This window comes from Artemia franciscana, chromosome 1 (assembly GCF_032884065.1).
Source record: "Artemia franciscana chromosome 1, ASM3288406v1, whole genome shotgun sequence".
NCBI lineage: Eukaryota > Metazoa > Arthropoda > Branchiopoda > Anostraca > Artemiidae > Artemia > Artemia franciscana.
This window is the reverse complement of record NC_088863.1, coordinates 64,630,107-64,651,017: the sequence shown is the minus strand read 5'-3', so window position 1 is coordinate 64,651,017 and position 20,911 is coordinate 64,630,107. Positions and strand designations below refer to the sequence as shown.

General features: G+C 35.6%; 1 protein-coding gene across 2 annotated transcripts in view; it reads right to left on the bottom strand.

Moving 5' to 3' along the window:
* The window catches only part of LOC136032879 (chordin-like protein 2), a 301,335-nt gene that overhangs the window by 97,058 nt on the left and 183,366 nt on the right, over window positions 1–20,911 (bottom strand). For both annotated transcript variants that reach the window (XM_065713319.1, XM_065713310.1), the window contains exons 6-8: window positions 19,591–19,684; window positions 10,644–10,737; window positions 7,797–7,990 (exon numbers count right to left, since the gene is read on the bottom strand). In XM_065713319.1, the coding sequence (XP_065569391.1) occupies window positions 7,797–7,990; window positions 10,644–10,737; window positions 19,591–19,684 (382 nt within the window). The remainder of the gene's footprint in view (window positions 1–7,796; window positions 7,991–10,643; window positions 10,738–19,590; window positions 19,685–20,911) is intronic.

Sequence of the window (20,911 nt, the reverse complement as noted above, 5' to 3'; positions counted from 1 at the left end):
AATCTAGATCTATCCTTCCTAAAATATCCATCTCCAGCGTTTCGAGTAAAACCCACGACGTCCACAAGGAAAATATCTGCCCTTTCCCAGCACCTTACGAAACCCCACCCCCAGCCCATTCGTTTTATCCCTCGTGCCTACCCTGTCAAAGTGACTCAGATCTGAGACTTTCTGCATACAATAAATGCCTTCTAACAAATCCTAATTGTTCTCCTTATGCTTCGTCTATATCCTTGCCCATCCCTCCACCTCCAAATCCCCAAGGCAAACCCTTCTCTTAACCTTCTTCTCCAAAGAATAATAAATTTAAATTAAAACCCTACCCAGAAAATTCTCAAACCCATCAAGTCTCCCTGTTGCGATTCCCCAATTGATTTGTGTTTCCTAAACTTTTATTTACTAATGCTGAAAGCCTTAGTTTTGAAAAGCTAACTGAACTTGAGATGCTTTATGAATCTAATTTAACAGATATTATTGCTTTTACTGAAGTCCAATCCCATGACCGATGGTCCCTATGCCTGACGAATTATTCAGAGTTTATTAAATTCCGTCTTTCGGACCACCCACTTGGGAAAAAAGGTGGCGGAGTTTCGTTCTTTACTAAGCGCCACCTTTACCCAAAGGTAATTTGAGTCCCTAGCTTATCCGAGTATGATGAAATTCTCTGGCTAAGCGTTAGACCAAAATTACTCCCTCGTCCATTCAATATTATTGCAATAGCTGTTTTCGATTACTCCCCCAATAAAAACATCGAGCCAAAACGTAATTTTATCCAGTAATTACAGGCAAGTGCTGATTTTGTTATTTCTAAATACCCCAATACTAGCCATGTGTTTGTTGGCGATGCCAACGACCTTAAAATGGATTCTTTTTGCGCTTCATTTACAGTAAAACAAACTGTTAAGACACCGACGACTCGGGGAAATATCTCTCGTGATGTTATTTTAACTAATATGCACAAATTTTACAGCCCTCCCTCAACTTGTCCCCATTAGGTGTGAGTTATCGTCAAGCAGACGTAGGTACATTTGTTATATCATCGGAGAATGAAATGCGACATCTTCTCGGGTTTTCTAGAGGGCTACAACCACATTTTACTCCCATGACTACCAGGCAATCCTATAAGTGACGGAAGCCAGCCTAATCCAGCCCCATATAGAAATTCTCCACCATCATATTCCGTGGTTCTGAAGAACCCACCTCCCGCTAACACGCCAGAAGTTTGGGAATAATATCTTACGAGCATGTGTGGAGAAGACATATGGGTCGATGATGTTGAATTGAAGAGAAACCGTTCTGAATAGCGGCTTGCTGTTAAAAGAAAGACAAGACAGACAGCATTGCTTATTCTATCAACTCGAAATATCTATCAACTATAAATAAAAAAGTGTAGAAACAAAGGTGACATCCCCAGTTTTTATAGGCATGATAAAAACTATTCAAATTATACAGCACTCCCTCAACTTGTCCCCATTAGGTGTGACATTAGGTGTGACAAACATTTCAACTAAGTATGAAGCTGACACGGTGAAAGCCTTCGTTTAAGGTTGTGAAAGGGCAGAGCGTTTTGGTACTAGCTGAACCTATAAGTTGTACTATTCCACCGTTATCAGCTACATATAGCAATGAACATCACGTCAAGACTAGATTTTGAACGCTTTTGGATTGAAGAATTTGTGCCACTCCCAGAATGATGGTATAATTGCCTGAAATTTGGTCACGTTTCAAAGGTGTGCTCCGCTCCCCAGATTTGTCCACGTTCCAGTGTTCCAGACTTTGCGTCGAGTGCTAATACCCCATGCACGAAACCAAGTAGATATGCAGCATGTAAATTGACAAATCATACATGTCAGTGACTTCGATGCTCTGAGATGAAAAAGCAAATCGAAAAACAAAAACGCTCTGATGAATGGACAGAATACTAGGATTGTGTCTTGGAATATGAATGAAGGTGTGTCTCACTAAATCCCCATAAATAAAGAGCCATGTCAGCGTAGCGATATTCTTTGCATCCAAGAACATTTGCTGACAAATGATAGCCTCACCCAACTCAAGTTTTCAGGCAATCATAAATTTTAATTTGTACCAGGCAAGTCTCGTCAACGTAGGAGGCCTTTGGGTAGACTAGCAGGTAGACTAGCGATCGTATGTAGTACTGCTGTTGATTCCAAGAACCTTCATCTAGCTGAAAACTTTATGGCTTTAAGGGCGGGGAACCCTGTGATTGTAGACTACAGCGACGAAGAATCGGACAACCGATTCTCGAAAGCAGTACAAGCTCTTGCAAAGTGCCCCGAGACTACTATTTTGTCTAAACTGAAATGCATTCTAATCTTAGACTTCGACTGTAATCTAGTCGATGACTCGTCTCCTCGGTTCAAGCTGATCCTAAGTGCACTTGAACTCGGTATCGTGTGTTCCCAAAAGACAAATATTTCACGTTTGTACATACTAGCGGTTCAATCTCAAATATAGACCATGTTGCACGCACACCAAACGTGAGTGGCAAAGTGAATGTGCTAATGAGAAGTCACCCCGTTGACCATATCCCAATTGAAGCATTTGTTAATCCCAAAGGCCAAAAGTACTTCACAGTGGCATGAAATAAAAGATTGGTCAAAGGCCGACTTGCCACTTTATCGGTAAGTACCTGACACGACACTTTCAAAGATCAGCGTGCAATTTAGTCTACTACAAGCCAATGTGCAAAGGAATATCTAGGAAACTAAAATACAGTTTAATACCTTCTGCGCTGGCATCACCCACAGAAAAGGCTTCGATTCCCGTCAGGAAAATTGGTAAAGGTAATGAAATACCGGGGTTCTAGAAGAATCAAGAGCTAGTGAAAGCATTTCCGGATGCTAAGTTCTGGTTTTCAGTGTGGAGGGAAAGTGGTCGTCCTGAATACGGTGTTTTGAATTGTCTCCGTGTACAAACAAACCGTAAATTTGAGAAACCCTGAAGTAGCATCACACGAATGTGAAAAATGACTATACAGAGAGAATAATTATTGATCCAAGTTGTTTATGGAAAGATGTGATCCAAATGACTAGCAAGCTAACTTTACGAGTGAATTTAGTGCCCCGAATCCCAGTATAACTAGACCATATACTAAACAACTTGAATCTGTGCTATCGAAATCAAGTTTTTCAGACTGTATCGTATCTGTTTCGGATGTAAATCCATCTAGACTGAAAAAGACAAAATTACGACGAGTTGAATCTGTGCTATCGAAATCAAGTTTTTCAGACTGTATCGTATCTGTTTCGGATGTAAATCCATCTAGGCTGAAAAAGACAAAATTACGACGAGTTGATAGTTTTTGTGCAATTCACCTTGTCTTCTGTATGAAATACTAACATTATTGTACCGGATCACATTTGTAGTCGGTTTTGTACGCGATGTTTTCTGTACGGAGTAACTTATGCCCATCCTAAAAAAGGGAAGCCAGCTAATATATGATCCTTGTATCGCCCAATTAAAGTGTCGCTGGTTTTTTCAGGCCTCTAGAAGTGCTTATACTGTCAAATTTTAGACACTGTTGCCAAATGGTAGGGCTCGGTTGCGCTAATGCTCTGTTCGCCCTTGCTGCTATTTTGTCTGATTCCATGGCAACAAGTGATCCACCAGTTATTGGTTCTTTTGATGTGAGCCGGGCTTTTGACTCGTTGGTCCACGTGCAGATCCATCTAGAAGCTTATAAACAAGGACTAAACTTGTGTACTGTGACAATATTACATTATGTGTATAATAACCTTAGAGCGCAAATCAGAATACCTTCAAATCCGGTCAAAGCCGCTGTTCTACCGGTCCGTAAGCGAGTCAGGGAAAGTTCAATTGTATCTCCGAGTTTGTAGACGGTTGTATCTCAAGTCAAAACGAGCTCTGTCTTGTGGTTCAAAAGGGATTGATGTCATGTTGATGAAATATACTGAAGACTTGCTTAATTTGAAAGTGGTCTACTGATTGATTATGGAAGAATTTTGATGTGTTGAATAGGGAATAAAATAGTGTAGGGTTGTCGTTTAATGTTTCAAATCTGTCGTCTTGTTTCTCAATGCGAAGTACTGCGAAGAAGAAATTCCTTAGGGTGATTCAGCTGTAAAACCATCTAAGGGTATTACTTATCTTGGTTTACCGGTCAATCGAAGCCTCCTGTCCACCGGGACGCTGCCTGTGCGCCACGTTGAAGTGAAAATCTGGATAGCGTAAGGTCAATGACTGGTAGTAGACATTGTTTCTGCCGTAAATATCTTGCGTCGCTGCATAATGGCTTTGTTTTTACTCATGTACTGTATATAACATCTTTTTGGAAATATTTGTCGTCCACTGAATGTGCAAAAGCAAGAGTTATGTTTTTCTGATTCACGAAGGTCCTTCTGAGACATCCGCCGTGAACACGTAGCTCCTCTTTCATGCTTAATTATGGTGTATCCGATCTAACAGTCTGTGTTATTTGTGTCCCCGAGAATTTTCTGAAAACCGCTAAGGGAAGAGCAAACCCATGGCTGGCCATTCTGTGCCAGTAGTTTTGCTAACATATACATAATTTGTATATAAGTTTGTACTCTGGGACTTTTCTTTTCTTTTTCTTTTATAAGATTTTCTCAATTTTTCAGTTTTTTTCTTTTGTTCCATTTTAATTCCATGTGAAATTTCGGGCAATAAAATTACTTACTTACTTACTTACTAAATTCTAGAGAGCGAGAAAATTCCCTTTTAATCGTGCGATAAAGCGTTGACAAGTAGTGACCCAGAACAAATACAGTTGCTATCCCTTTGTGCTTTTTTCTATTTTACTAGTGAATTGGTGGATATATGAATTCTTCTCAGGCTTGGCCCATGAGCTAGATCAATATATCAGCAGACGGTAGCAGAGATTAACCTAGTTAACTTGACTCAAAAAAAAAAACTTTTGATGAACTGAATTTACTTTCTGATATCTACTTTGAACAATTTAAGATGACCAAAAAGATATGATCAGTCGGTATCCATGGCTTCAAAAACCATAGCCACTCAGAGGAGAAGTACTGTTAGTGAGACCTATAAAGTAATAGTAAATTCATAGTGACTGAAATGAAAATTGCTCGCACTAAAGATAACTTGAAAAATGACATTAAAACAGAGGTACAAACTCGCTTAGCTTCTATTGGTAAAAAGAAATTATCGGTTGAAAACGTCCTTTCGAAATTCTATTAATTTATTATTGTGATATATACCCAGAAAACAGCTGAAGTCTCTGAGTAGTCATCTTGAATATCTTGATGTTCGAATGCTTTGGACTGAGTGTTGTATAGATGATATCGACCAAGATTCAATTTCAAGAGCCATTAAATTTGAAAAGTTTTGTTTATAGATTATATTATCATATGGTCGTGCATTATGAACATAAAGACTTTTGTCCGTTGTTAATCCATAATTCAAATTATGCCATTAAATGTTGTCAAATGGTAATAATTTAGACCAAAGTTCACAGCTTCGGCTGTTTGAAAGTAACCCTTTTCAAGCAGAAAAGTTTTTGGCATTTAATACTGCGAATGATGTTGCAGATATAAATGTGAAACCATGGTATAGCAAATATGTGGATATTATGATTGGGGATATAAAAGTATCGGAGGATTTATCACTTCGAGTCTTATGATGGTCGAATTGACATTCTTGGCGTATTTGAACCTTTTATGACCATGGATAGTCTTCTCTCCACATATTCTTTTCGAGGTAATTCTGTTATTTACATAACTAGAACTGTGATGCAGCAGGAAGGACTTATTCTTATACTAAAGAATCGACTAGGGTATTGGGAAAGGGATGATTTGACTTTTTGGGTTTAAGGTAAGACTGAAACTCTTATATTAGAAGTACAACTAGAGAACAGAAACATTTTGTTTTGCCTTTTGAACTAGTATCCTGGTGCTATTCATGAGGAATTTTGAAGGTTTTGAATATTTTGTGTCATGAATAAAAGCGAGTTTAGATTGCTTTTATGCAGGTAATTTTAATTTTTGCTTGTTACATCTTAATCGAGTGAATCTTTTTTTTTAAATTTAATGGTTTGTCTAATTATTTTATGCAGCAACTCAAGCTAAAATAACTATCCTTAGTAAATTTTAATTGACAATATTTTGTGCCTTAAAGTTTGAGATCTAAATGCGTTTGTGGTGTTGTGATTGTATCAGGACCTGATCATCACCCTTTAACTCGTTCAGTAAAGTCTTTGTGTAGATAAATGTTTGGAAGTCGAGTAAATATGAAAATAAGGCTGAATACGCAAAAATTGTAAAATTGATGAAATTTTAGTGAATGGAAAACAACTAGCTGAACCAAAGCATATCGCTGATTTCGTAAATGTTTTTTTTTTCAAGGATTGGGACTTGAATTAAAAGTGGTATTGCCCATTTTAGTGACGTAAATGAGAGTGAGGGCTTCATTGATGAAAGAGGGTCTGGAAACACAATGGTTATGGAGCCCTGTAAAATGTTGGAACTTGTATAGTTTATTAAAACAATTAGGCCGAATTTTGCTGGATTGGATGACCTGAGCCTTAAAGTTTTTAAGGCTGTAGCATGTTATTTATTACAATCCATTTCATCTTTGAATAATCTTTCAATGACAACAGATCAATTTCTGGATGCTCAGAAGCAGCTAAGAGCCACACCACTGCACAAGGGTAGAAATATGCAGGAGATGAGTAACTTGAGACAAATATCGATCTTACTATTATTTTCAGAAAATATTAGGAAATTAGAACTATGTAGGTATCTTGAGTTTTTATTAATGGGCCTACTATGCAATGCAAAGTTTTTATGTAGAATATGCCACTCAACAATTCATGCGAAGCATCATTTTCTTGATAATGTCAACATATCATTTGAAAGGGGAAAGATTTTGTAAAAAAATTTATTGATCTTAAAAAAGCTTTCAACACAGTTGATTCTGCATAATTGCTCCGTAAACTTAGTGATTCGAGTATCATGGATAGTTGCCTTTAGTGGTTTCAGACCTATTTTAATGGAAGATCAAGGCGAGTTTTGATTAGTGAAAACTATTTATATATATATATATATATATATATATATATATATATATATATATATATATATATATATATATATATATATATATATATATATATATATATATATATATACCCAAGACTTTAGTGCGGGGTCTGAAACAGTGTTAGATAAATATGTTTAAGAAAAAGTCTCAAGAAAGGTTTTCCCCCCTTAGAGACAATTTGATTGGTTATAGGGACATAACCATACTAGGATTAATTTATTTAGGTTTTTTTAACTACCATTTCCATTCTTGTATGGTTTTAAACAATCCTTGAAGATAAGTTCAGGCATATTTTTACAATGAATTATAATTTTGCTAAAGTCGTAGCAGCCGCCCTTTCAGGGGTTTTGATCCTGGAAAAGCAGAATATAAACTCAATTCGTCTTGTACTTTTCTTTTTCTAGGTCAAGGTAAAGTAAACCTACTTTCTTTTCCTAAGTCAAGGTAAAGATTCATGCCTCATCATGGGATTTTTAGGGGTTTTAAGGGGAGATTTTAAAAGCTTTCTTGTCCTGCCATCTGGAAGGTAATTTATCGAGAAGCTTATATCAAGATGTGCTTTGTTTCAATGAAGGGTACTGTGGTAGGTTAAGGGAGGTTCTTCGCTTGTCTTTGGAGAAGGGTTAACTACAAAATTTTCATCCTATCCTTAACTTAGCTAATGAAGATTTCTTCTTCAGTATTTGGGTTTCACTTACCTTTTAAACTTAATTTTAAAACTTACTTTTTAAACTTACCTTTTACAACCTTGTCGATTGGACAAACTGGACAACACCTTCCTGTCACTTTGATAGGTTTGTCACAAGGCATTTGCAGGGGACACTCAAGTCTTTGGCATTCAATTCTTCCGCTTCTACATTGGCATATTACACAATCCATGGGCCCAAATGGTCCCATGACTGGATGCCATGTTGAGCCGTGCAGATAATACCTACAAAAAATACTTTTATAGGTTAGTCTGTTTGAGAATTTAAATGCACCAGTTGATAAAGCTAGGTATAATTCTGCCATAATTTGTCAGAAATTCTACTGTGATATATTATCAGGAGTAACGCGCAACAAATACATATGAAAATTCTCATATAGACATAATAGTTTAATTGAAAATATAGAAGAAATAAAATGAAATAATTGAATATTAAAATTAATTATAACGATAAAAAGTTAGCTTTCCTGTATTGGACGGCAAAATTTCATAAGAATCCACCCAAGCAACGTTTTATTAATGGGGCCGCGTGGAATCCAACAAGAATTGCGACCACTAACCTATCTTTAATTTTAGGGAAAATAAGAAATAAATTTAAAGCCTATTGCTGTGGAATTAAAAAAAATTCTAACTTTAATCTATATCGGAGTGTTAGTAATTCATCATAAGTCATAGAATCGTTAGCTAGGGTTTCAGCTAAAAGAGTAAATTTATTTGATTTTACTACACTGCATACAAATCTGTCGATTAATTTAGTATTCGAAAAATTAAAAACATTCATTAAGAAATCTTTTCTTTTTTTTAATATGGGATTTTTGGAAATTAACATTTTTAATATAGTCGAAGATGCTATAGCTTCGACATGATGTATGATTTACCAGGACTTGTTTTGTTTAATACTTTTATTAGGTTTAATGGTTCAAGGTTCAAGGTTCTTTTATTATAACCAATATATACAAAATATTAGGTAACTCAAGGCTGAGAGTATAGCTCGAATGCAATTGAGCTACCTTTAATAAACACTAAATATGCACAAAAATTAAAAATAAATACTTCTCTTAACCAATCTTGGCAGAAATAAATAATAAAAAAACAAATCCCGTGCCGTACGATGCCACTTCCATCCTCCGCGCACCATCCTGAGACACAATTAAATTTACAACTTAAAACCAAGTGAGTCATAAGACATCTGGAGGCCTCAAGGGGGAACCCCGGAGATCAACCCGATACTTAAAAAAATAATAAACATCCTTAAAAGAAAAAAAACATTTTTTCATGTTATTTAGATTTATAACTTTCAATCAGCACTCTTTTCAACTTATTGGTAATTTATATAAACAAATTTTAGGCATTCCAATGGGCAGTAATGAAATCCTGTTTATAGCGAACCTATTTTTAAATCAAATAGACTTATGAATATGTTATAAATAAAATAGCCAAAGTAATGAAAAATATTCTCTTTCAAGTAATAAAAGATATCTGGATGACCTTCTAGTGATAAATTGCGCGGAGTTTATGGAAATTTCGAAAAATATTTATCCACTAGAGTTAACACGGGAACCTATTTATGAGTTAGGAAAATATGACCTTTTTTAGAATTAAATATTAATACTTCGGATAAATTAAATTATAAATATATAGTAAACTGACGATTTTAATTTTGAAGTAATTAATTTCCCATTCCTCGAAGGTAATATACATTCAAATATCACTTATTCAGCTTTTAATTCCCAACTATTTAGGCATGCAAGAATTTGCAGTAATTACACATATTTTAAAACTACTTATCGAACGCTTAGCCGAAAATTGACCTTAAGAGGTATTTCCACCAATAAAAATAGTGGGCAATTTAAAAAATTTAGTGTTCTCATGAACTATAATGAACTTAATGTAAATATACAAAAAATTATCCAAATATATTAAAGGACATTTATTTTAATTTCTCTTTCATTTTTCTTTTGAGGTTTTTGTGTACACTGTTTCGAAACCAACTATAAAGGCTTTAGATTTATAATTGGTGCCAGAAGCCAATAAAGTACTTTGTTGTATAAACCCTGCTGTGGCCCCCAAATGCCTGTCTTTGTTCCAGTTTTGGTTTCACTGACTTATGGGTGCTAATATGGATAGTGCTAATCTTATTCTGAGGTATTTTTTGAATAATTTTACCAGTAGGCCTGTGATACCATAAAAGAGCTTTATCGTAGATGCTTCTCCTCGCCGGGTAAGGAAATTAAAACGTCAAAACCCATTTAGGCAGGTGGTATTCCCCTGACAAGCCCTAATACGGAGAGATCACTTTGAAATCTTTCTTTAGATTTAAGGTGCTTTTGCTTGTAAATTAAAAATGGCTAACATTTATTAATAACGGCTTTACATGGATTTGGACATTTCGATTTGGTTGACAGTTTGGTCATACAGTGTTGTCCTAAGTAATTGGATAGATAAGTAAGGTCAAAATTTCGTTCAAGTTCTCTTTTATCTCAATGACTGGATTAGGAAGACAGTTTTTTTTTTCTTCTTCTTTTCTCTTTTTTTTCTAACCAAGTAATTATTTCCAATACATAATCAGACAAAAAAGATAGGATCTGCGATCGCTATATGTCACTTGATTAATACCAAGCGCCATAAAAACTACCTTGGAAAATTGGTGAAAGTCATAGACTGCAAATAGAATGGTAGTCTTTCTTATCAGCTGAATACAACTTATTCATATGCAGAAAGAACAGATTTAATAAACTGGAAACCGTCTACATTTTTTTTATTAAAAATTCAATAGTAATTTTTTTTCTAGGATTGATTTATTTTCGTTAAATGAAAGACTATTTTTGTAATATATTTGGATGTACCACTAAGATTTGACAAAATTGAAGAGATGTACCTTCCTCCACTAATGCAATCTTCCATCTTACTTGACGTGGGTTGAGATATGATAACTGGAGAATTCTCCATTTCATCGATTCTTCCAGCCTCATCTTAAATTAGAAAAAAATCCACAAGTCAAAATTTATCTGCTCTAATAATTAGAAAAATGAATAAATCAAAATAATAAATCAAAAATACTATGCGTAAATTAAATTACTTAAAACATAAAACGATCCAACATGAACATAAGTCAAGCTAATTTCTTATAGTTAGGAGGGTGGGTTTACGTTTTGGGTCAGAGCCCATTCCACTTTGAAAACCACTGATCTTTGCCATTTTTGCAATCTTATACACTTGTACCATTATGATTTAGTTCAGTAGTAATAGCAGCAGCATTAGTTAGAGTGAGCAATAATAATGATAGACCTGAAAGTTTCAAATTAAAACCCTCATCCGTTCTTGAGAAATTGCTGATACGCCCTTTTGACAACCAACATAGAAATAGCACCATTTAATTTAGGTTTAATAGCAATATGAATTATTTCTGAAACTTCCTACTTTATGAATTATTCCAGTCGAAAGATATCTCATTTATGCTATTTTGATACCCTGGATACATTTAAATAGTACAAATTCAGTTAGATAGTAGACATAGTAGTAGCAGAAGCAATAGCTAAAGAGGTAAAAATATTAGTACTCTTGAAAGTTTTTAACTTTATACTCTAAGGTATTGCTACTATATTACTGATACACCACTTTGATCAACCGCAAGCACAGTGTGTTTTGACTTATTTTACCACTCCCTTTAAAATGCCGCGAAAGCTTCAACCTAATACTCCAAGCCTTTTATGACATATTGCTGAAATGCCCTTTTGACAACCTATGTGCATACATTGTGTTTTCCTTTAGAGTAACCCCATCCTCAATATTCTTTTAAAGTTTGATCCAAGTACCATTAGCATGAGCAATAGTAGTAGTCATGGTAGCAGTAGCAGTAGTAGGAGCAACAGAAGTAGCAGTAGTAAGAAGAGTAATAGTATTAGTAGGAGTAACAGTCTTAGTATTCACATAGTGCGTTTTTGGTTAGTTCAACATCCTCTCAATACTGCCTCATTAGGGATTAAACTTTTTACTTTTAAAAATTAAAAAGTTTTTACTTAAACTTTTTATCAGATTAAACTTTTTACTCTAAGCAATTTCTGAGACAGTCTCATTATCCCTGTATGAAAATAGTGTTTTTGATTTGTCAATTATTCTGCTCAAGATCCCCGAAATTTCAATGCTTTATTTACCAATAAATACATTTTGGAATCAAATACTTTTATTTCTCCTGGAAAGGCCCCATGGCCACGGATATAATGGGAGCTAACAGTAATGCAAGTAGTATTATACAAAAAGTGCCTTTTATTAGTTCAAAATCCCCTCAACATGACGTGAAAGTTTCAACTTAATTCTCTAATCCATTCCTGACGTGGACCCAGATAGACTTGCAATGCATAGTCATGGGGGACTTCAACTGCAACCTGCTTGACAGCACGTGTGCCCGTAGTCAGTTTCTAAACGGCATCTTTGATGACAAGCTTATCATCCTCCCAAAAGACAGGGATTACTCCTTCGTTCATAATTCTGGGTCCGTTTCAAACATTGACCACACGGCCTGCTCTAAGAATATTAACAGAAATGTAACTGTTCTAAAAGTCGCTATCTTCGCTGATCACTTACCCCTACTAGCATCTCTAAGCATAAAACCAGCTCTGCGTCAACCCAAGAATGACAAGTGGAAAGTAGTAAGTGAATGGGATAAAATTAATACTACTTTGTGTCATCAGGTGCTGAACTCACTTCTTGTAAAGATACGAATCCCCTTCCATTTACTCCATGTAAATTCGTATTTTGATCCCGTAGATGCGAGAGTACACATCAATATATTCTGTGCCGAGATTACTCACTCGCTCCTCTTAGCTTAAAAAAAGTAGTTCCTGCTAAAAAGGTTAGAATGAAAACAGAAATTCACAAATTCTCGCAAAATCCGGCCCTAGTTAAGTATTTCAACGATGCTAAGTTTTGGTTTAGAATCTGGCAAGATTGTGATAGGCCCAAATCCGGTCCTGTTAACTCCGTCCGCTTATGGACGAAACGAAAATCTGACAAGCAACTGAAAGCTCATCGTACCAAATTAAAAGGAGAGTACTCCTACAGAATCGTAAGTGACCCAAAACTAATCTGGAAAGCCCAGTTGAGCGAACCGGCCGCCGGAAAATCCCATGATTCGATTAGCGAAAAAGATCGGGAATCGTACATTTCCAAAGAATTCAGTGCACCCGACCCAAATACGTCTAATCCCTCCGCGAACCGACTAGAATCGGTATTATCCAACCAGTGTGTCCCTGATTTTGTCGTTACTTACGGAAGCGTACATGAAGCTTTTTAAAGCTGAAGAAGAAACATTCCCGTGGTGTAGACGAACTGTGCGCACTAAATCTGCTGCACGGTACCATTATGCTTATTGAATATCTGACGCTGCTATTCCAGATTATTTTCACCACTGGTATAGTACCTGACTCTTTTTGTGTCAGTTTGCTCTCGCCCATCCTTAAAAAAGGGAAACCACCAGACCAATGCTCTTCGTACAGGCCAATCACTGTTGCTCCAGTGCCCTATAAAGTTCTAGAGATATTATTCTAAAAATAAATTAAATATTCGTGCTGAATGCCTGAACACCAGTTCGGTTTCCGATCCGGTCTGGGTTGTGCTCACGCTCTCTTTAGTCTTGCCGCTATTCTAGCAGATTCTCACGAATCTAGTGACCTTATAGTGATTGGTCCTTTTGATGTGAGTAGAGCGTTTGATTCGTCGGTTTACGCTCTGGCCCTTTTAGCCGCTTGCCAGTAAGTTGTAAACCTCCGTGTCACCAGCGTACTGTACGATATGTATTCCCGTTTAAAAGCGCGTATAAAGATAGGTAACCGCATCACATCAGTGGTTCTTCAAGTAAAGAAAGGTGTCCGCCAGGGTTCGTTATTATCCCCAAGTTTGTACAATAACAGTGTTTTAAATGCCCAGGTATATGTCAATGTTTCATGTATCTCCAAGAATATAAATGTGTCGCTACTTACATTAGCAGACGATCTATTAAATATAAGTCTGTCTATTAAGGGTCTGCAATAGAATTTCTTGATCTTACGTGATGAATACCGAATAATCGGCCTGGCTTTCAATACTTCTAAATCTGCAGTTCTTTTTTTTCAATGATAGTCCTTCTCAGCCTGAACACCTCCTGCTGGGTAGCGAGTCAATTACCGTTTCATATCAAGTCGTTTATCTGGGTCTACCCATAGGCCGTAACCTTAACGAAACTAGTCTACTGCTCGTCAAAAACGTCGAGAAAAAAAACTCCGCACCGCATATGGGTCTATCGTCGCCATCAGACTCCTCTTATGCCGTAAGCATCTCGCGCATATGTATAACGCTGTCATACTGCCGCATATTCTATATATTGCGCCATTTTGGAATTTATTAACTGACACCCAAAAACACAAGCTCCGGTCCCTTTATTTTAGGTTCGCAAGGTTCCTGCTGCGATGCCCCTTGTGGACGAGAAATACTTAAATGATTGATAAACACAGGATTGAAGACCCCAGTATCGCGGTAAACCGGTAGATTTCTAATTTTCAGGAAAAATGGAACCACCCCTGGGTTAAACTCTTCTAGAGTTCTTGATTGTGTATTTTCCCATGTTATGTTTTGAATTTCTCTCCATTTTTCTTCTCTTTTTTTCTTTTTTTTTTTTCATTGTACTCCGTTTCGTTCCATGAGAAAAATACGGGTAATAAATATTTTACTTACTTACTTAATTGCTATATTTAGGGCAGGTAGTCAGACTAGTAGTTTGCTCAGTTTCCAGTTAGGAGTTGAGTGGGTTTGTGTTGTATCCCAGATTATAGGCATTGACTTAATGCACTTTTTCGCGAAAAAATGGAAAGGGGCATGGGACAGTATGCTATTAAAGGAAATGGCAAAATTTCCTAGAACTAAACTATGCAGATTACTCGTATTCAATGTCCTACATAAAATTGTTGGCAAAATGAAAAAAATTGGAAGTTTTAGGAGCTTATGGTACAAGGATAGGCCTCTGACGCAGAAACAGGTAACGACAATTGATTTAAGCCACGTGAAATATTTTAGAAGAAATTAAACCAGACAAATGGTTTGACTGAGTATAGAACCTTGAAAATTCCCTGTCCTTCAAACTACCTCTACTGTTCAACCATCTGGCGTCTCAATCGCTGCGTCACTATGGTCTTATACTTTGGCTATTCCTGCTAACTCCCACCAGACTTATTTTAACTTTAACACAACTACAAATAGTAGAAACAACCAGGGTTAGAACAATTACCAAATGGGTGAACGTCATTCGCAATCAGATCACTTGCCAAATCATCGAGATCAACAAAGCTCGTCTCCAAAAGACTACGGTAAATAAGAGTAATGGCACTGACAGGTCGTTCCTTCTACCCTGGCGACGCTACTAAGTACAAGCTTTAAGTAAAAAAAAATGACAACACTCATTAAGAAACCATACAAAAGGAGATAAGACACACTCCTGATAAAGCCCTCATTTTATAGCAAAGTAATTGCTAGATTTACTTGATGATTTAGTTACAAGAATATTAATCTTATATATCGAACGAATCACTTTAACGAATCTAGCATTAAGTATATGTATTCCAAGTAATATGCCTGCAACCAGGCAAATTTCACCAAAATCATCACAGTTATTCAAATGCAGTCAGTCAGTCTAATTACAACGCAGTTAAATCAAATTGGTCCAAAAATTATAAGATAGGTCCCTTTATCTGAAAATAGCGTTCATATTTTTCAGCATCTTACCTGTGATTTAACAGCAACTTTATTTTAAAAAGTTGCTTACCAGATGACCTGCAACTAGAACCTTTCTATATTTAAATCTCTTTAGGGAAATCACTAATAACTCAATTTTAAGTAAACCTTCCATCATTTTCAATAGGCATTGATTTGCTCAATATCATCAACGTCATTACCTATTGGTGTATATTGGTCCTCTGGCAGTTGTGTGGCTCCGTTTTCACGCATTTCAATAATTTTTCTTTTTCGTTTTCTTGTGTTCTAAGTCTCCTTGGTCAAGTAAAATAAGGATAAGTGACTTAGGTGTCAAGAATCAAAAATGGTTTTGCCCCCTATACTGGCTTCATTTTTAGGCAGCAAATCCTGTGCAGGGCTTTCGCTTTTAGGGAGACTACCCTAGTTTAGGGAGAAATCACTTCTTTTATGGATATTTATTTTGAATATAGGGACAAAGGGAAATCTGGGGTAAAGTAAGGATTTTCAGAGAAATCTGGGATAAAGTAAGTATTTTCAGTGAAAGTTTGATTTTTTCAAACAAAAGGCTGAAAAATTCGTCATTGTAATATTTTTTAGTGAGAAAAACCTACAACTTTATATTGAAGTATTGGACATGGCTAGGTGTAGTGATGGATCAGCTGAGGATCTGACTAACTGCATCAAACAAGTCATTAAAAACAACTCGATTCCCTAGCAAAATATTGTTGGATTTTGTGCAGATACTACTAACGTCATTTTTGGAGCCAATAAATCTGCTTCAACGCTAATGAAAGCCATGGTGCCTCATATATTGAATGAGAAATGCTCTTGCCATCTTATTCCCTTATGTTTATCCTATGCATGCTTGTCACTTCCCGAGACACAAGAGACTTGCCACGAAATATATATGCCCACTTTTCCAGGAGTGCTTCCAGGCGAGATAAGTATGCCGAATTTCAGAAGTTCTTTGAATGCAAAGTACTCCCAATTCTTGCACCAGGATAGACCCGTTGGTTGTTCCTTCAGGCCTGCATAAAGAGGCTTATTGAGCACCGGGTTCCTCTTACTCATTATTTAGTAGAAGCCACGTTGACGACCCAACAATAACCAATGATATTATCTTGTCAACATTACAAAGCGAGTTGACAAAGCCATACCATGAATTTATGAACTACTCTCTTGGCCTCTCTAAATAATTCAATACAGTTTTTCAATCTGAGCCTCCACTTCTTCATTCCCTATAGGCAAGTGTCAGCAAAGTTGTGAATGATGCTGCGTCTAACTAATGAAATTAGACTATATTCGCAGTGTTGGTTTGTCTACCATACTGAACCTTTACCTTTCAAGTGAGTACCAGCTTTTAAACTAGACATATGCGGGAATAGCTGCAACTAATTCAATGCAAGAACTTGCAGATGCTCAAGAGCCAAGTGATAACATTGATCTCTTTTACCAGTCTTGTCAAAACTATTATAGAGTCCTAATTAGGCAGATTCAAGACCATTTCAAGTCTGAAGACAAAATTTATGATATTTTGGCGTTGGTTGAACCAAAAAATGCAAGAATTTTAAAGCCAAAATCTCGAAGGTCACTATTTGCGAGATTTCCTGTTCCAATAGTAAAGTGTTGCGTACAAGAAACGGACGTAGAATGGAAACCCTCAGGCAATGACCGGTGTCACTGAGCTTCATTTGGGAGATGCCCAGCTTGAAGACCTATCAGTTGAGCAGTACTGGATGAAGATACCTAGTCTGAAGACTTGCAGTGGTGAAATCAAGTATCCAGAATTGCAGAAGTGCATATCACTGATCTATTCGATACCTTCTAGTAATGTACCAGCTGAGCGTTTGTTTAGTCTCCTGAAATTAATCAGACCAGACATCCGAAATAGTTTCGAGAACATCACACTAGTCTCACTTATTCCAGTCACTTACTGGTTGACAAATGAAAATAAAACTTCATCAACTGTCAGCCTACCGAAAGCTGTTGCTGGCTTCAAGATGAAAGCAAGCGGTAAGTGCGATCAAGGGCTAGAGATGACACTTACTTGAACTTTTGTATGCGTTCTCGGTGTAAAAGATTTTATATATATCACTATCTGAAGTAAAAAATAACACTTTGATGGTAGATTACGCTTTTCGTGTAGATTGTATGGAAATCTAAGGCAAAATATCTCTTTTTTCTAGGGAGAAAAATAGGGAGAAATTGGATCTAAAGACAAGGAATTTTAGGGAAAATTTATATAAAAATAGCAAAAAATGCAACCGAAAAGTGGAAGCCCTGATCCTGAGCCACACCTTAAATTTTGTTTTCAATTCTAGGCTTTATTTGACCCACGAGCCGGTGAGTGAAGGTTGAAATCCGTCCAAAAAAGGAGTTTTGGGAGATTCTTACTTCAGTTTCTACAAAAAAAAAACAAAAAAAAAACAATTTTCCTTTCAATTTTTGTTCACTGAGATTTCAGTGGAAATGTGACAGGCATGTCTCACCGAAGCTGTAGGGGAACCCATACCCTCACAGGGGCAAAAAGGTTGGTCAAGGTATTGACACGTACAACATAAATGTATTGGCTCAAACGCCAAAATACTTGACAAATGGTCACTTCCGCCTAATTTGTCGACACATAGGAATACTTCCTAACAAGATCTAGAATAGGAGAAAAACAAGACTTTATCTTAACCATGCAAGTCCAACAAATACGAAAAATTTGTGTATATTTTCTTTACCATAATTTGATTAGTTCTAGTGTTCGGAATAGTGTTCGGAATAGTTCTTTTTTTCTTTTTTTTAGAGCATAAAAGGATCGTGGAGATCGCTTACGGTGGAATCCCCGACAATAACAAAAAAACCTATTTTATGCTTAAAAAGCAAAATAATTTTCACATCCTCCAATTCCCACTATTCCCTATCCTCACCATGACTTTTTATTTGATTAATATTTATTTTTGTTTCCATTCTGTTCTTTTATTTAAAATGCGATGAATGTTAAACCTCGGAGTATGCCTGTTGGGGCTGGAATATCCACCAAATTAAATTCCACTGTCTTGGAAAAAAATCCCTATTGTTTCTAAGTTTTTCTGTTTGAGTTTTTATGTTTATTTTTGATGACAAAATACTTCCTAATTTAAGGATTTTAACTAACCTCACATTATTTTCCCTTTTACCCTGTTGGCAAAACAGCCTTCTTACATCAATTGTAGACCAAAAATAAACTTCCTAAATCAATATTGTAACAAATTTTATTTTTTCTTCCTTATAACGACCTTAAAGGTTTATATTTTAAGAAAAGATCCTTTCACATTCCAAGTAAATCCACTTTTTCAAAATTCCATGGTTCTTGTGTTGATTTTTGACAACAAAACCCAGTCGCAATTCACGAATTTCTTATAATTTCCCATTTTGTTCCTTTTAACTTTTCAATTTTGCAGCAATTTATTTTCTTCCACTCTATTCAATAACATCCCCCGTGCACTGGACAATGTCTTAATTTCTTTAAGTTTTCAACAATAAATGTAATTTAAACATATAAATTCTACATTTTCATCCTAGCAACTCGGAGTTTTCATATTTTTATGACCGATCTTTTCAAATTTCAGGAAAAACAACAACAACAAAAAATTCATAAATCTAACAAATTTCACGTTTTCATCCTAGCGACTCTGAATTTTCATATTTTTATAACCGATCCTTTCAAATTTCAGGAAAAAAGGCTTTCTTCAAAATCCCATGGATCTTATGTTGACTCAATTCAAGATTCATTTCAAGATGTTTACAAAATTTCACTATGTCTGTCTCATAATACACCACATTTTCCTATTTTTACAACAGAACCTTTCATATTTCTAGAACAAAGACTTTTTCAAAATTTCACAGTTCCCGTGCCAACTTTTGACAACAATTCAAGATTTTTTTACAAATTTAACATTTTATTCGTTTTAAGTATTTGAATTGTCATTTACTAAAATCAAATCTTCTAAATTTCAACAATCACATTCCTTCAAATTTCCACAGCTCTTGTGTTGATTTTCGGCAGGAAAAAACTTCCTAGTTCAAGAATTTTAACATAATCTCGCCTTTATGCTTTTATTACTATCAATACTTACCAGGACAAACAGGGCAGCAATCATCTTGAATCTTTACCGGATTTGAGCATTCGGCACGCGGACAGTCGCGTAATTTGCATAAAACCATTCCAGTCTGAAACAAAAATAAAATAAATAGAAAATTCCACGCAAAATAAAAATATAACATCAATATTGAAACTAGTGCTTGAACATTGACGCAGAAAGTCTCCATGCTTTGTGAGGTTTAAATTCAGAAAAACTGGGATTGAAAATAATTAATAAACCTAAATAAAATGGAATCACAAACAGTTTACCTGAACATAATGAATATTTCTGGGTTATAATTGGCACACAAAGTTGAGCTATTTTTCACATACATCAATAAGTCAAATTGTACAGAACTAAAATATTTTGTAAAAGGAAAGCAGCGGAGGGCTTTAATCTTTAACATAAAATTTAATTTTGATAAGAAAATGCTGCCAGGGAATTGTGTTTTCAGAACCGTAAAAAGAAAAGAAATTACTTTTTAACCAGAAAGTAAAAAGAAAAGGAAATAAATTTTTAGTAGGCATTCATATTAGGGTATAACAGTCCTGAAAATTATCAAAAAGAGTTTCATAAAACAAGTTACAAGGAACAAATAAAAAAATCAGATGATTTACTTTATTGCCTTCACTCTGGCAGGAACTTTGCTCAATGGACAGGGCAGCCATTTGTTTGTAGTATGTAACCATAGGTGCTAAGCCAAGACACATCTAAAGCAACAGAATTAGCTTAATAGCAGTAGGGTCGGAGGCCAATTCCATTAACCCTCGATAGTGCAAATGCAACAAAAAGAAAATATGCAGAATCAATTATGAGGCTGATACAGAAGGTGTAAAATCTCAGAATAGAACCCTAGAATAAGGTTTTAATCACACAAAACAACCACCAATTTTAAGGAGACGAGAATTCTGTTTGATCTAGAGGTCAAATTAAAATAGATGTATTGTAATATGGGATCCTTGAAGACATTAGGAATTCAATCATACAAAAGATTCGCCATTAAAAAAGAAGTTAAAGACGAAAAAAGAAGAAAAGAAAGCATATTTACAATATATTTTTTTTCTTTTTTGAACACGCTCAAGAAACTATCCATTCAACCATGTTTATCGTCTTTATTTTCTAGCCTTCTACAAAACCTAATATTGTAATTTTTATCATCGCATCCCAAATTAATATTGCTTGCACTTCTACCACCCTCTTACTTGTCACTCTTTTTGAAGGATGTTTTTCTTACCGCTATTTTTCTCTTTGTTTTTCTACTATATTTTTTCCCTATTTGAATCATTACCATTTCTTAATTTATTTTCCCGTGTTC